Here is an 18,036-nt window from a genome sequence, read left to right on the forward strand (position 1 = left end):
TTGTAATCTACGAAAAATTTACCAAACAGGGAATGACTTATTTTTCATGCTAGTAAAACAAATAGATGTTCTTACTTATACTTGACTAAAAATTAGAAACCTTTATTTGTCTACAGACACTAGTAAAAAAATGAACAGCAAAGCAGACTGAAAAAAGGTCCGCAATACACACAACACAAATGGCCACCAAAGCCACAACACAAGAATTCTCATACCCCTCCCCCAAAAAAAGAAAGAAAGAAAACACACAAAACAATCCAAAGATCTGAGAAGACACTTCCTAAAAGAACATACACAAATGATCAATACATGAAAGCATTTTCAACCAGGAAATGCCGGCTTCTGCAGCCAACATAGACTTAGTCCTTCTGCCAAACATCCGTGTAAGGATGTGAGTAATCCTCCAAGGATCTATCTGAAACCAAAAAGGCAAACAGAACACCCAGCACCTCCACACCAGAGCAGGCAGACCAATGTTCCCATCAACCCTGTCTACAACAGCTACAAACGGGAACTAATCCAGTGGTTACCAACTGACACACCCATCCAATTGAATACTTGTAAGAAAGAACTACCATGCACACATATAATATACAGACAAATGTTTAGCTAACTATGCCCAAAAAAAAAAAAAAAAAAATTCTAACTCAAAGAACTAGAAACATATAAGAAGGTTTATTTACTACTGTGCTATGTAAATCAAAAGGAGAATAAAGGAATGAATGGGAAAATGAACAGTCATATGTTAAGGAATGAAGCTGGACCCCTTTCCTCACATCATACCCAAATACTAATGCCCAGTCAAATACCTAAATAGTTTTTAAAGTATGCTATTTATCAACAGTGATATGATGAAAACCTGTTCGGTTGCTTTTCCACAAAGTTTATAGGAATGTAGATGGACGCAGTATTGTAGTATGCAAAACCATAACAGCTATATAACACTCTGTGTACGTTTTTAAAATACATTCTCAAGATAAAACATGTTTTCAATGCAAAGTAGTCCTTAAATGAGCAGTGTTCACATATAAGTCTATGAGGGTGCATTACCTTACCAGGAGTCCTGAATTTCAAATTACGTTTTTCAGTGATATTCCTATAGGGTGTAGTACCACTAGATTAGTATACTGTATTCTTTCAATGAGAATTTCAGTTATTTAAAATCCTAAGTGAAAAATTAAGCATAAGGTTAAAATCAGTTGTGTGGAGTATGCCTACAATCATAGTACCAGAGAATCTGAGGTAAGAGGACTGCGACAGCTTAAGAACAGCCGGGGCTACAAAGTAAGTACAGGGCAGCCTGATTTAAATACCAAGACTCCCCTCAAAACTCCAAGGTCAAAACAAGACAGAAACAGGATTAAATGACGACCTAGGCCTTGTCAATGTGTTTTTAGATATGATACCTAATTGGGCACTAAATGCAACTAAATAAACTTTAAATGGGTAGTCACCATCTATAACCTTAATTCTTATCTGTAAAGTAACATACATTCCTAGGTTCCAGAAACTAAAGTATGGATATTCCTAAGTCATTATTCTGTCTTTAGATCCACTCATATCTGCAAGGGATTGTTTCAGTACTTCCTTAAAAAGTAAAAAATAAAAGTTCCTTATTAAAAAAAAGTAGCATTGTATTTGCATATAATCTCTATCCAATATATTATTTAAGTCATTCATGGATTACTTGTACCTAATACAATGGAAACACTAAACAAATTATTGTTACCACTTAGGAAATAACAAAACAAAAAAATTTATATTTTCAGCAAAAAAAAAAAAAAAGACTCCAAAATGTCCAATCTTCAGTTAAATAAATCTATGAATAAGGAATCTCTAGAAACAGAAAGCCTACTGTTTATAGCATATCACTTCTTATGGGCAGAAACATTTAGAAATAACTATAACACATTTAAAATTCCAACAGCCTATACTGTTTCTACAAGACACTAGCAAAGTAAAAATAAGTACAACCTTCTCACTATTTTCATTTGACAAAGCAACCACGCATAGAAAGTAATCCATTCCAAACAAAAGGCTTCCCATTGGGTGATGTGGGAGTCATCTCCAGGTCCACTGACCCTGACCCTGTCCAGCAAATCACAACAGTCCTCAATTACTCAACTGCTGACAGCTCCATATATTATCAACTGACAATTTAACAAGTCAGGTAGTTAAGTTTATGTTGCCTATTTCATGAATATATATGTGTACACATGTGTAAAAAGCCAAATTATATATAAACTAGACTGTAAATTGTAATTGTTTTAACTTTTTTCTGAATAAAGGATCCTACTGCAGTTGACAGTGTATTTGGCTGAATAAATCTGAGCTTATCTGGTGGAATGATCAAAGCTAAGGCATGCCAGTTATCTTCTATACAGCAAAAAGAGGGGCAAAGAGAAAACAAATACTGAAACTTCAATAAGAAAAAAATTCCAAAAATTCTATTACATATTAAAGAATTAACTGAAGATCTGATTTGGGGTAGAAAAAAAAATAAGAATTACAGTTGGTTTTACTAGTTCATGTATGATCTTTATATAATTTGCCTAATCTCTTCCTAGACAGCATGGGTTTTGAGTAAATATAAACACATTTGAAACAAATCATATAATGCAACAGGAAAGCCAATTCAGACTATATTATTTTCAAATAAGTAGAGGGAGCTGTAAACTATGGACCATGTCGTTCAGATATTACACTGCTTATCCATGCACATCATACTGAGGGTTTTACTTGCATTGTTTCATTCTGCCTTGGAAATTGTGTGACGATGTTCTTACCTCTAATTCAATCCTGAAACAGGGAACTCACAAAAAGACCCAGGTCTCTCTGATTTCAACCACTATGACAAAATGCCATTGAGCCTGGAAAACAAGCCTAAGTGTTGTAGTTTGAGTATGGTACTCTACACACAGAATAAGAACCCAAGAACTGTTTGAATGAACAAAGAAAGCAAGCAAGTAACAGGAGCTTTGTTCCAAAAAAACCTGTTCCAGCAGGGAGTGGTAGCACCTATCTTTAATCCCAGTATTTGGGGTTAAAGTTTGAGGCTAATCTGGTCTTTATGAGTTTCAGGACAGGCAAAGGTACATTTTTTGAGGCACTAGATAACAAAGCATCCTGTCACACATACTGGGGAACCTTTCTTACTTACCAATAGCTAAGAAGCTGCTTTTTATCAAGAGAATTGCAGGTTAATCTGTTTCTGCCATAACTGTTCATAAAGTATTCCACTGTCTTCAGGGCTTCAATGTTGTAAACAAAGAAAAACTACTTTGCCTATTTTTTCCCTCAGTGGGTCTCAATCCAGCTTCAATAAACTTTTTCAACATTAAGATGCATTTTCTTAACATCATTTATTTATTACTGACTACGTTATCAGTTCTTCTACCTTTGCCATCTAGAACTCCTATAACGTGTAAGTTTCTAAAAATAATATTGATACTCCTAGATTTACCTTACTCTTCAGGATTTCCACATCTTAACAAGTTCGTATTCTGCTCTGCATTTGAGGTATTTTTCACAGATCATCAAAACTACTAGCATGTTCTACCTACACACACACACACACTCTTACAACAGGAGGTGTATGTGTGCAGGCATGTGTTTATCTGATTTTGTTAAAGTTATCCTGGACACACACAGGGACTCAAACACACACAAATTATTCTCTAGATCTTCTGCTATGGTTAAAACAGGGTGTTATATTTCATTTTGCTTACAAAACTTCTGGTGTAGATATTGAAGTATCAGAACAGTAAGAATCCTGTATGTGTTAGAAAACCATGCACCCCTTATTAACATTCTTAGAATTCTTTGATTTTAAGATGGCAAGATGGCCCAGTAGGTAAAGCTACTTGCTATGTAAGCCTTGTGGCCTGAGTTTAATCATGAGAACCCATGTAAATGCAGAGAACAAACTCTACCAAGCTGTCATCTGATCTTCATACATACAACATATGACATGCATGTGTGTGCGTAAATGCAATACAAACACTCGTGCGCACACGCGCGCGTGCGCACACACAAATTGTTATGGGACCAGCAAGCTAACCCCCCTAGGTCACTCAACTCTTTGAAGAGGGATCTTAAGACTCTCAGAGTACAAGGATAGACAACATATATATATATAAAAAAATGAAGTAATACAGACTTCATATATATATATATATATATATATATATATATATATATATATATGAAAAAACATGAAGTAATACAGAAAGTTTATCTCCAGTTGAAATGGCAGGAAAGTATAGGATCAACCTCAAAAACCAAACCCCTACACAGTACAGGGAAATTACTGGTTCTTTAGTAGGAACATCATAGCCAGGCCACTACTAGCACTGAAGAAAAAACTGGATTGCTACAAATAATTCTTTACTATCTACACAGCTATACTACCAGAATTCTAGCACTGGAGAACGGAGCACCTGGTTGACAGAAAAGTCTGGAATGGAACAAAGTAGATCTGACCCCAACCAGCTTCTGTATTCACATGACATGTGTTCAATAAACACTTATTTTAATTTTCTGGGGATTATATTCTGAGGACAGGAAGAAATGAACAAGCTTTAAAAAGAGAAACTAAGCTGACTTCTAAAGTACATCTAGGTTGTTATATACCACAGAAAAATGCCATAAGTATCTGAGCAAATCGCATCACTGTTGTAAACAGTTCATTTTTACAAGCATTTACAGTTGAATTTTACAAAAATTGTCTATATTTTCTCCTTTTATGATAACTAAAAAGCAGCAATGAAAGAAACATTAACGACTGTTCGCATGACTTCTTTAACTATCAAAAAGGGGCAGAAGAACCAAAGTACCTCATATAGAAGTTAAATTTTAGATTTTAACAATGATAGAACTAGTAATTAATAATAGGCATTGTTATTATTGACTGTGTACTGTAGCTACTACCCTTCCAATGTGGTCAAGAACAGGGAGAACTTTGTAGACTATTCCTTTCTGCACAGCACTGAAACATGGTGACTGTAGTCCCTGGTTTCAGTGGAAAACTGGAGATTCACAGATCGAAAGGGAGACCCTGTAGCCTAGCATCTGCCCCAATGCTTGCCTCGGCAGTAGTCACGTGATTTGGCTCTACCCTTATGACTATCAATTGTCTTAGCTATTCACAATCAGAGACATAATATGTTTTAAATCAGGGTAGCAGTCTATCAACTAGGTGAATGCATTTTTAAATCAATTTTATACACCAGCCTTAAAACTACCAGACTCAGACAAAAAATGAAAAAGGACAGGTTTCTTATTTTGTCTAGCTATGCGTCACGAGAATATTTCAGAATTTAACTATGCTTGAGTTCATGAATTATAACATATGCTATCAGAGCTTTTTCAAAGGCATACTAAAAGGCTCCCAAAAGTTAAAAAGTTAAATACAGAGAAGAGTTGTTTTTTTGTTTTTTTGTTTTTTTGTTTTTTTGAGGTAAAGTCTCACTATGTAGACCAGACTGGCTTCAAACTTCGAGATTCACCTGCCCCCATCTCCCAAGTGTGGGTACCACCATGCCAGGGTACAGTACATCTTGACTGCAGTAGATACTTTAACCGTAGCTACATCCTGGCTACATTTTGATAAGTATCAAAGGTTCCCTTTCTCACCTTTCAACTTTTACAATTCACAAGAACTTAAACTGAGGGCGGGCACTTCATGCAAAGCTTGTTGAGGACTACAGGAAGTGGTGGTTGCAGGGGCCCATTCTTTATTTTTCAACATAGCCAACATTAAAGAAAACATTTCATTATCTGATTTTTGGTACAAAGATTAGATGAAAAAAGGATTCTAACTTAAAAAAAAAAAAAATCAAAGTACTGACAAAATAAAAAATCCAGAGAGGTATAAATAGAAAGATACTGTAGTGGAAACGAATGCTTTTAGGAACTGAAAAGAGCATGAAATTCTGTGACCAATGACTAAGAAAAACCCAGTGGATACACAGTGTCAGGTACGGTAACAATAGAGAAGCAAAAAGGCTAAATAGACAAAAACAATTATGGGGTTCAACAACAGCTCCCACATATGAAAAAGCAATGAGGTTAGTTCAGGTTTATCAGGTAGTTGTACAAACGGGTTGACAGGATGTGACTGTATTAGTGCAAGGCCCAGGAGGAAAAGATACATTCATATGAATGTAACAGAAGGCACGGCACTAAAAGGATAGTCAATGCATCATGCCAAAAGATGTGAAAGTGACTAAGGATAATGGCAGAGAACTTGACAGGAAACTATAATTTCAGGAAGCCTGAAATTATACTGGAGACCAGAACAAATGGCTATGAGGGAATAGCTGTAATCACTATCAAGGGAAATTTTAACCAGAACATGTTAAAAATGGCCTATATCCTTTAGCATAAAGAAAACAATGCAATAAAATGTTGATACCCACAGAGACAGAGCCACCGTTCTGTCATGCAGAAAGAATACAAAGTTTGGCCATGGGCTAAACACATTTCAACCATGTGAAGGATCAAGAAATAAAGGAGACCCACAGGAGAGCAAACATTTGCCTTTTAAGAGGTTAAATTAGCTTTCAAAGTAGAAATGTTAATGCAATAAGGCAAAATCTTAAAATGGTTGGAAAGTTCAATTCTCTCTGTAATTGTTTTCTCTCAGCCCTAGTTTGCTTTCTATTGTCATAAACATCAAAAGCAACCTAGGGAGAAAAGGGCTTATTTCATTTTACAGTCCATCACAAAGGGAAATCAGGGCAAGAATTCAAGATAGGAACTGAAGCAGAGACCATGGAGGAATGCTATTTATGCTTCCTCTCCATTGCTTGCTAAGCCTGTTTTCTCATACAACCCAGGACCACCTACTCAGGGATGGATGGCACTGCCCATAGGGGACAGGGCTCTCTCACACATCATTAATCAAGAAAATGTCCCCACCCACAGTCTTGCCTATAGGCCAACCTGATGGAGGCATTTTTCAACAGAGGTTCTCTCTTTCTATATGATCCTTGCTTGGGTCAAGTTGAACAAAGCAAAACCAAACACACACAGTTCAGCTTTGAACTACTGGATCTGAAACTGATCAGTGTTCAGTTTTAGCAAATTAAAGAAATCTGTCAAAACATTTGATGATTTTCTCTGAATCAACCTACAATAACCAAATATGTCATCCAATTCAGTAAGAATTTATACTTGTATGGCTCTCGCCGATGCAAAGTTAAATGCAGCTGTTTATTAAGACTTAACTACATGTGAAGAGAATAATTAATCAGAATTTACTTCTACACGGCTGACACCAGGTTGCCTCCTTGAGGGAGCCAATTTGAATCTTATTCTTAACCACCTTTGGCTTCAGCTCACTACTTCCTTGGAGGGAAGAGAATTCCTTTAGAAGCCATACATACACCTTTACACATGCTGAGGCAGCCCTGGTTACACCACAGGAGAAACACAAAAGCAACTTTAAGTTAGAACTGACTGCAAACTTAGAACGCAGCAACAATACAGCACTAATACTCACCAATACAGACATCAATTTTCCCTTTGATGGCAGCTTCATGCAGAGGTGTATAGTTCCAGTTATCTCTGGCATTCGGATCTGCTCCTTGACACAGTAACAGACTCACAACCTCAGCATGGCCGAAAGAGCAGGCATTATGAAGTGGGATGAGACCCCCATCATCACGGGCATGGACATTAGCACCCATCTGCAGCAAGTGTTCTACAACATCCTTCCTTCCAAAACCTGCAGAAAAGAGGAGGAATGTTCCATACATGAAGTTAAATCCTTACCCAGACCCACACCTAGGTACTGTACCCTACCATTTACTTTTTACTATATATACTTTTTAACTATGCTTTCTACTATAGTAAAAAGGCTAAAACAAAACAAGCAAAAACATTAGCTTTGTTCAAGCCGACCTTCCTATTTCCATAAGGGAAATGTTACTTGTTACTGAGTGCTTGTGGTGGCAGGCAAGTGTGTCAGAGATGCAAGTGAATGACATGACTTCTGTGCAACAGTGTTACAACAGGTAACAAAATCACATACAAAAGCTCCCATGTACTTCCTACTGAAAAACTGCTGACAAAAATTTTATATTTAAGTACATTAAGTATCAGAATACTTCAGATATTCTGAAGGTATCAGAATGCTAGGATTAGTAGCCAAACTGTATGCAACAGATAGTTCAATAAAGCTATCTGTGACAGGATTACAAATCTGAGAAAACAAGGTGGAAAGTGAGACTAGATGCATCTAAGGATACAGAAGCAGACACTGTGAACACACACAGTTTGGTCTAAAACAAGGGAAAGGGGAACCACTGGCTAGGACCTGAAGCAGTGTAATGACCAAACAGGTGAGATAGGCTGTGGAGGACACTGTGGCGTTAGTCAGGAACCACAGACAACATTTGGCAAAGTCTAATTTGAGGAGAATTTAGTGAGACCAAGAGAAAGGGAAAATGGCCACCAATACCATGAACGTAATCGTACTACAGTGACAAACTGTAAACTATAGTGCAATGGCCTAAAACTGCCGGGTATGTGTCAGCGGGTATGTGTCAGCACTTAGTAACCTGCCGCACTCTATGGCACTAATTCCACACTACTACTTACTTGATCAACTTAGAAACTGGCATGTTAAATAAAGCTAAAGAATAACAAAAACAGTCTATCTTCCTCCATTTCATGCATACATTAAAAAAATGAGGACCACATAAAAAATAGGTGCTATTTTTCTTCCATGCTATCTATAGAAATCCACTCATTTTCAGGAAAACAAATACTAAGGAAGTCTCCCAAAATTTAAAAAAAAATTCATAGATATGTATTACAAAGTCAGAATTATACTTCTCCTGGACGATGCATCAAGTTAAACTGAGATTGGGGGGGGGGGGGTATAGCTCAATTTTATATCAGAATAGTAAAACTAGAGAGTGCTGGCTATGTATCCAGTCTGCTGTTCTTTTTTTTTTTTAATTATTTTATTGGATATTCTATTTATTTACATTTCATTTCCCCTCCCTAGAACTCCCTATTCCATCCCCCTCCTCCTTTTTGCTTTTATACCATTTTAATTACATGCATATATTAAGGTCAGTTCTAGTTTGAGGGTCCCAGTTCGCTGTTCTTAATCTTGGCACAATAGTATCCAGCATGGTAGTTAGAGGTCCCAGGTCTCGAGTTCCTACCCCTCCTTCCCTCCCTCCCGCTACCATCATGACTGTTATGAACAGCAAGGCTCCTGGGGAGCTTGAAGGGCTGTTGCTTTGTGCCTATTGGGATGGAAAAGACAATGATGGATTGGGTGACAGGAGTCAAGTCAGGCCACTGGCATTCTGCGAGCCCAGGTAAGAAGCTTTCATTTGAGGAAGGGTCTAGCAGGGCCAAATCTGTTGCTGGCTCATGCCAACAGTAGACATGAGAAGATGAGGTCCAGAAGACAGGTAAGGCCTTCTTATCAGGAAGAAACACAGGCAGCTCCAAGTGACACCACCAAACTAGTACAGAAATTCACTTGGCTCACACTCACTTAGCAATGGCATCAGAAGCCGCTGAAAAGCCTGTCTACTTTGGCATTCTCTGCTCTGGTGTTCACTTGCTTATCAGTCTGTGCTCCTAAGAGTGCTACATCTGAGCTAGACGCATGATTTCCAGACAAGAGAGAAGGCAGAGGAAGAGAAAAGCTTGGACACATAATGTTTAGTAAAGCAGAAAATGTCTTCATGTAAGTATGCATACCTATGCTTTCCTAGCCAAAAATGTGTCACCTGCCCACTTACAAAAACAGGCTGAAAACAAGTCTTTTCTAGCTGAGCACACAGCTGTCTCAAGAAACTCAAGTTATCTACTGGTGAGGAATTAGAGGATGAATTCAGGGAGGATAAACAACAGCATCTGCCATCGCTTCTGTAAGTCATGGGTAGAAAGTTGTTTCAAGGACCGGAGAAACTATTTGTAAGAAAAATCACTCTATGTTATTTGAGTCTTTAAAAGGTTTTTCAGATAGCTGAATGAAATGTTCACTTTAAATGTCAACTCCGCACAAATTAGAATCAGCTGGGGAGGAAGCTGTAGCCGATTGCCTTAACTGAGCTAGGAACACCCTGTGTGGACAGTGCATTCAGGCAGCAGCCCAGATGAAAGGGGCATGGAGAAGAAAGGCTGTCCTGCTGGCTTGGCCTTCCCTCCTGCTGCAGCTTCCTTGCTGCTTCAGTTCCTCCTTACAGTTACAGCTCACTCCTGCACTGATAGGAGATCCAAAGTCTCCAGAACCTGCCAGGGTTGGGGCACTAGACTGGGACAGCTAAAGCACCCAGCCTCAAGGCCTGAGCAATTAGCAGTACTCAGCATCTACGGTGAGACAATTGTTCTATTTCAATGATAGCTGATACAATAATAACAACAATAATAAATTCTATATGTTCTGCTTCTACAGGAAACTCTAATACACTATATAAAAACGAGCAAATTAGAGCCAAATATAGTGGCATATACCTCTAATCCCAAAATGTTGGAAGCAGAGGCTGAACAAACTAGTTTGTAGGCCAGCCTGTGCTACCTAAGGAGATCCCCTTTTAAAAACAGTAAGGAGCTGGGAAAACGACCCTGTCTGTTTAAGGGCTCGGTATGCAAACATAAGGACCTCAATCTGCATCTCCCACATCAAAGTCAGGGAAAAAAAGGAAAAAAGCTGGCACTTGGTGAGGGACAGAGGGATTGATCCCTGAGCTCCGTGCACGGCCAGCCAGTCTAAAATCAGTGAGCTCCAGCTCAACAAAGAGACCCAGCCTCAAAAACTAAGATGGAAAGTGACTGCAGAACACTCAGCATGGACCTCTGCCCTCCGTATGAACACAAAGACAGACAGGCAGACACAGACAGACAGACAGACAGACACACACACACAAATCACAATAAAAAGTAAAGAATCAAGAACAAAATCAGACACAACTAGTTAAGAAAACTCCTGCTGTACTGTCTAACAACGAAGATCTGGCATAGGTTTAGAAGGCATGGCGGCTGGGGCCCAGATCTAGTTGAGCACCTTGGTCTGTGAAGGGTCCTAGTGGGGAAGAAGTAAGCCAACAGCTACAGAAGCTCTGCCAACAACTGGTCCTACGGAAGTAAGATGATGTGTAGAGTTCAGCACATGTTTACTGGTAAATAATGTCATTGTCTCACATATTTAAATTAAAGGGAAAATGCACTTTAAGAAAAATCTAAATTCAAATCCCAAGGCCTAACTGAATATACTTAACAACATTCTTTATTGATCTTAAGGTATTACAATTAAGGCCCTTTGAACTGTTTCAGTACAAGATGTAAGGCCACTGGTATTTATTCCCCAGGTCTGAGCAAAAAAAAAAAAAAAAAAAAAAAAACAGGAAAAATCATTCCACTTAACATTTAACATTTTAAGCTTGCTTACAATTAAAACCTGCAAGAAACAACCTTAAACCTTAACGGTGACCTGCACAATATTATCAAAAGAGAAAAAAATCCAAGGGTGTTTGGAGTATTACAAACCGAAGTTTTTTTTATAAATGGTAGCAAACAACAGATTAAGAAGGCATTTCCTTCCTAACTTGACTACCAACAAAGCTACAAGCACTGGATCACAATAACACAGTTCATATTACATGTCATTTTTTAATTTTTCTGTAAGTATTGTAAGTCCCAAGAACACCCAAAAGACACTCAAAGTAAGTGAAAAGCAAGCTTGAAGTTGTCAAGAACACTGACATAGTGGCAAAGATAAACAGGCTCTTAGTGATAGAGGATTCACAAGATACCTTAGAAGGGAAGATATTACAGTGATCTACTGTTTTATGTAATTCCAGCCACGAGACTGGACTAGTTTGCTTTCTACTGGGATAAAACATGACCACAAGCAGCTTGGAGATCAAAGGGTTTATTTGGCTTACACTTCCCATTTCACAGTCCAACATGAAGGGAAGTAGTCAGGAAACAAGAATTGAAACAGAGACCCATGGAGAAGCCCTCCTTACTGGTGTCCCCTTTGCATGGCTTGCTCAGCATTAAGTTTTCTTACTATCAACTACCCAGGAATGGCTCCACCCACAGTGGGCTGGGCTCTCCCACATCCATCAGTAATGAAAAAAACTGGCTCACAGACTTGCCCACAGGCCAATCTGATGGAGTCCCTCCTCCCAGACATACCTGTGTCAAGCTGACAAAAATTAAGCAACACGGAAGTTTTTGAACAGTAACTGTAGAGTTTTTAAACACTTTTCTACCCAGCGTATTCACTCAGTTCCCTAATATCATGGCTACTCCGGAGGTCCCTGCATGCTGGAAGTTCTAACTCTCCTAAGTTAATTCTCAGTCTACAGTATCTGGCTCATGTGTGGAATGGAAGGCAGCTGCAAAACGAGAGGATGTTTATCACAGGACAGCTCCATGGCTTTATGCTCATTCCATCCACTTTCTTCTTCTGACATGTTTTTAAGTTTTTGGGTTTACTGTACTGTAATTTTATGGAGGAAATTTGTATGCTGTCATGAACATCTATACTGGGAATTGTGGAAAGAACCTGCATCTTACTTGTCTTCTAAATACCAAGTGAAGTTTACCTAATCTAATATACACTAAAGCACAAACACCTAGTAATAAGTTTCTGATTACTTTGTAATATACATCCAATGACAAGTATTTTCTATTTAACACTCAGCCATTATTGCTGCCTCTCCTAACTCTGATTGTAACTATATGAGCTTTTAATCATCAGAAGATATACTAACTTCTGGTTGTTTGATCAAAAGTCACAAAGGAGCATATTTCCCTGTCGATTTCTCATCTGTTGAAAGCAGACCGTAGCTGACTATCTTATAGAACCAGGGGGGGGGAAAGAGAGAGAGAGAGAGAGAGAGAGAGAGAGAGAGAGAGAGAGAGAGAGAGAGAGAGATATTGAGCTAAAGTACAGAGAAACCCAGTAAGAAACCACCAGAAACAAAAAAGGTAAGAGACAGGGAGTCAAAACAAACTGCCCCAAGAAAAAGAGATGGTTAAATTCCAATGCAAAAAGATTAGCTCACTAGCAGAAGGTAATTATCCTGCCTAGGCAGGCGATGGACCAGAGAAGGCTACACTCCGAAACACCAGCACTGTGTCTGTCCCTTTGGCTGCTGTGAAATATGAAGACAAGATTTCCCACTGCAGCGCCAGCGAAAAGTAGAGGGATAAATCAAGGGAAAATACTGCAAACAGGCCAGAGGGACAAGTGCACAATTACATTGAAGGTGGCAGTATTTAAAAAAAAAAAAAAAAAGTAAAGTTTGGAAAATGCAGAGAACGCAGTTGGAAATCACACTGGGGCGCTCGCTCTCTGTCCTAGCACGTCTATCGAAAGTGTCCACAACCTAGAGTGCATACATCCATCACCCCTAAGCCCAAGTTCCTGAAGAACTCTTCTGGAAGGCTCTGATACAGGTACAGAAGGCAAGAATTCAAGAGGAGACAGGAGTAATGAGGGTAGGAAGAGAAGAAGCTCTGCAAAAATGACAGTCTTCTCACAGCTGAAGGAAGATCTAACTTCCAGACAGAGAGCTCACAGGCGGCAGTGAGGACAGCACAATATGGCCCTATCTAACAATGTCAGCAGCTAAACACTTCCTAAGTCCTTCAGAAAGAAAACAGGAGACAACTAGAGAACAAACTAAGTGGAGGACAGAAACAGTGGCATGCACGCCAATGCATTGGAAGGCAGGAAAACTGCCACCACTTGGAATTCTGTTAGTAGTTTGCAGTCCACCCTCCTTTATCTCAGAGAACTACAGACAATGGAGGAAGAAAAAACTCAATGCAATCAATGAATGAATATCATAACTAGAAGCCCAGAGGAAACCCCACAAAAACACTAATACAATTTTTAAAAACCCTCAAGCTTCATTTTATCTTAATTCTAAGCAACTGAACCATTTTTAGAATAGTTCGTAAAGACCTTTTCTTTAAATCCTTCTCTCTCAGTGCATAGCAAGGCAAACTCCAGAGAGACTATAACATAAAATGATGAAACTACAAAAGAATGTCAGTGGACACATCATCTCAGGAGAAAAGGAGGCAAAAAGAAAAGCTTTAAAGGCAATAAATCTAGGGAGTTGATAGATTAAATAAAAACAGAGCAATAGGTATTTAGAGTGACTACAAAAATGCATAGACCAAAAAATTCCACAACCAAATGGCCAAAGGCAGAAAAAAAAAGGATTAATCATAACTAATGATTCACTAGAAATGTAAATTAAAACAAATATAGTATTTGTTTGCTATATTACAATACTGGGTCTGCAAGATGGCTCAGTGGGTAAAAACTCTTGTCACCAAACTCTCGTGGCAGAAGAAGAAAACTAACTTCCACAAGTTGTACTCTGACCTCAACACGTGTGCATGGCACAAGTACCTCACCTCCATAAACAAATATAATAGAAATGTAAAAGCTAAGAAATGTATTTTAAGTGATGACATTTAGGGATACACAGAACTGTTCCTAAGAGCACTGTTTACAACAGCCAACAATACCCAGATGCAGCAGATTGTACACAACACTAAAATCCAACAAACGACTGCCCCATGACAGCCAAACCACACACAACAAGTAACAAGACAGAATCCTCTCGGCAAATTCAAAAGCTGACTGCACTAACCTATGTGTGGTTAAGGGCTAGAGATTAAGACAGGCTTGTGACTGCAGATGTACTGATTCTTAATCCGGATGCCTGTTGTACCCAGGCATAAACACTTAAGATTCACCTTATAATATACTACAATTTGCACTTATTTGTGTTTGCTGCATTTCAAAAACAAACTATGATGTACGGTGTAAGGACTGTGAGGAGCATAAACTAGTACTCTCTTGAGAAAGCCAATCCAGCAGCACAAATTTCCAAGCCAAGCTCTGGGGTTCTCTGCACAGCACTTTACAGCACTGTCATGAGAATTTTCAGTAACTGCGCTGATGTATTCTACAGACTCGGTGTCCAGGGCTCCTTAAGTACAATCTAAGAAACACAGGACTTTCTCCTCAAATACACAACCACTTGAAAGGTTCATGCACAGCGAGTACCAACAGTCACAACATCTCACCAAACACAGGAATCTTAACTGAATTTTATGTATCCTCCAACAATGATTCTCAATTTGAATGAAAACATCAAGGAGAGATTTTTAAAAAACCGAGCTTACCCTAAGTGATATAATCAGTCCAGGATTAGGAATCTGCTCCCAAAAAGTATGGGCATCTCCTGGGGCTTGGTAAAAAGGCAAATTATCAGACTCTGCTAGAGACTAACCAGAAGAGAAACTCTGGGGTGTGGCCCAGCAACAAACCTTACAGTTTGAGAACTATGATTATACAGCTGCAGGAGTGTCTAATTCTCCTGAAAATTACACATAAATTGTGGTGTATATGAGACTATCCGCAGCCATCAGCAGATTCTTAAACCCATGTTCACAAAACTATGAGCTGCTGGTATTAATCAGCACATTTCACACAAGCCACTGGGTCCTAGAGAGCTCGATGATCTGTCCTGGGGTCTGAGAAGTCCAAACTGTCTGTGAAACAATACCAAGATGATCTTGCTGTCCTCACTGCCGATGGTGACATGCTTGACTTCGTAGCATCATGCCTTGGTCATTTGAAAACTGCATCCATAGTGCTCTCAACACAAACAAACAAAACCTTAACACTACACTACCCAAGGGGAGACATCAAACTGTACACTCCAGTTGTCCTCTTTATCACCAAGTCTTCCGGGTATTTTTATGGTAGTTTTCCTGAGCCAATTTCACAGGGAAATATTTTTCATACAAATGTAATTAGATGAAACTGCAGCCTCTGAAGTACATATGTGAGTAAGACTGATCCACAATGAGAATCATGTCCAGATGTGATGGCCTACATTGACAAACACTATGCAGCTGTTTAAGAACAGTCTAGACCTCTGCGTTTGGCCCACATTTTCTCCAGGATGAACACGGAAGCCTGTTACTTAGAAGAGAACAACAATCTTTGCTCCCAAAGAAAGACTGGTGTTACTAACAAACGTGCTGCTTGTTACTCTTATAAAGGAAGATATTACTACTTAAAAGAGCTGCAAGGCATACTGAAGTAAGACTTCCCAAAAGACCAAACCATATCCAAACCATATAATAGTAAGATCCATTTCTGTAAAATAAAGTCAGTGGATTTTAACATGCCAGAAATATGAAAAGTTCACTGATACGGCTCAAAATTCTCAGGAGAACTAATTATCCAAACCATGTATTATAAAGAAAAAAAAAATCTATTATATGAAAAGACCATTGAAATAATACTTTCTTCTCCACTCCATTATCTGTTCCATATACTACACAAAACAGTGGCAGGAAAAAGTCAAGAATTGGGTTGTCTTCTATAAAATCTGGCATTAAACTGAATCAAAACACAGAACACCACCATTTTTTCAGTAATCTTAGTTTCAGAAAGTATCTAACTGCAAGTGCTCTTTACTCTCAGACAATGGAGTTGATGTATTTTTACTTCTACATTTTAACTTATACCGTAAGTCTCAGCAGATGTAACCCATATTAACAAACACACTCTATAATATAGACATTTCCTCTCTCCACAATACTGTTTTCTGCTAGTGGTCTGCAGCTAGCTGCTGACTGGGAGTCTTATATGGAAAAGACCAGAAACAGAAATGTGTAAACTATACCCATGCGCCATATGTAGCAGTGTGGTGAAGTGTACTTTTGCTGTGTTCTGCCCAAGGTACCCAATCTATCTGCCCAATGTCATTGCTTCACCTCACTCTCCTGACTGTTCTTTTCCTGATGTCACTCTTATCTAAGCTGACAATTTAGATACAACAGAATGAGCTAACCATGCTTCCCTTAGGAGAAAAGATGGGGGTTCTTGCTTTAGGGACTCCTGGAGAGGATTAGGACTACCTGTACATAATTTGCCACCAATTCTTCTGTATTATTGTTGCTAATCTCTTATTAATTTATAAATCAAACCTTACACTAGGTGTATGTTTTGGAAAAACAATTTATCTAGATCTTGGTATGATCCAGTTTCAGGCGTCTTAGAACCTTGAGGGTAAGGGAGCATTACTACACCTTTGAGTATTAAGAGTCCTGACAGGAAAACATCTGACAAACAACATTTTGACTCTAAGTGTTCTCTACATATTTCCTCCCAATTAAACAATCCCTCCTGAAAGGAAGGGAGAAGAAGGTTCATTTCAGAAGAAAGTTACTCAAAACTCAAGATGCTCCTCCCCAAGGATATATAAGCAGTAAGCTACTGGAGGAAGAGATGCAACTCTTGTGAGCAAACTCAAGTGGGGCGGTTTTTATGACATGAGCTGACATGGGCTTTTGGTGACAAAGCTCCGAGTCACTGAAGCTCCCCTTAATAAACCTTAATAAACTCACTGTTTCACCAAGTAAACTTGAGTGCGATAATCATTTCTTTGACTTGCCATTGGTATCATACTTGGGGCTGGGGGACTGTATGTTCATAGATTCCGGGGTGGGGGGGGGGGTGGGGGGGGAAATCACACAATGCAATCAGCATCCAAACAGAATAAGCAAAGCCCACGAAGTTTAGGATATGCAACTGAAGCAGATCTATTTGAAAGTGGAGTATCCACACAAGCAATCCCAATATGGCTACAGATTACTGTTTCTTACAGCTTGTGGGTGCAAAAGAATAGAGAACAAAGCAAAGGAATAGAGTACATTTGACTGTTGTTTCTTACAACTTGTGGGGTCAAAGGAATAGAGTACATACGGGATACCACCTTGATACCCCAATATGTGTACCCCAATATGGGTGATAAGATATGCAACTGAGTCTGAACTATTTGAGCATAGAGCATCTTTGGGAAAATCCCAGAGTCGTGGTTTCCTCTATGTGGTATGGGATGTGGCATTCTTCCTTGATGAATGGTCTACCGATCAAGTGAGAGGATGCGTCCCAAACAGCTGATGGTCTAGAAACTATACTGCAATCCCCCAAAGCAGTATATACTGGAGAGGACT

The 18,036-nt window shown here is 38.8% G+C and overlaps 1 protein-coding gene across 2 annotated transcripts in view; it reads right to left on the reverse strand.

Annotated features, from left to right (window-relative positions):
• The window catches only part of Tnks (tankyrase), a 142,565-nt gene that overhangs the window by 111,213 nt on the left and 13,316 nt on the right, over window positions 1–18,036 (reverse strand). For both annotated transcript variants that reach the window (XM_034519890.2, XM_076914025.1), the window contains exon 2: window positions 7,505–7,729. In XM_034519890.2, the coding sequence (XP_034375781.1) occupies window positions 7,505–7,729 (225 nt within the window). The remainder of the gene's footprint in view (window positions 1–7,504; window positions 7,730–18,036) is intronic.

This window comes from Arvicanthis niloticus, chromosome 16 (assembly GCF_011762505.2).
Source record: "Arvicanthis niloticus isolate mArvNil1 chromosome 16, mArvNil1.pat.X, whole genome shotgun sequence".
Taxonomy (NCBI): Eukaryota; Metazoa; Chordata; class Mammalia; order Rodentia; family Muridae; genus Arvicanthis; species Arvicanthis niloticus.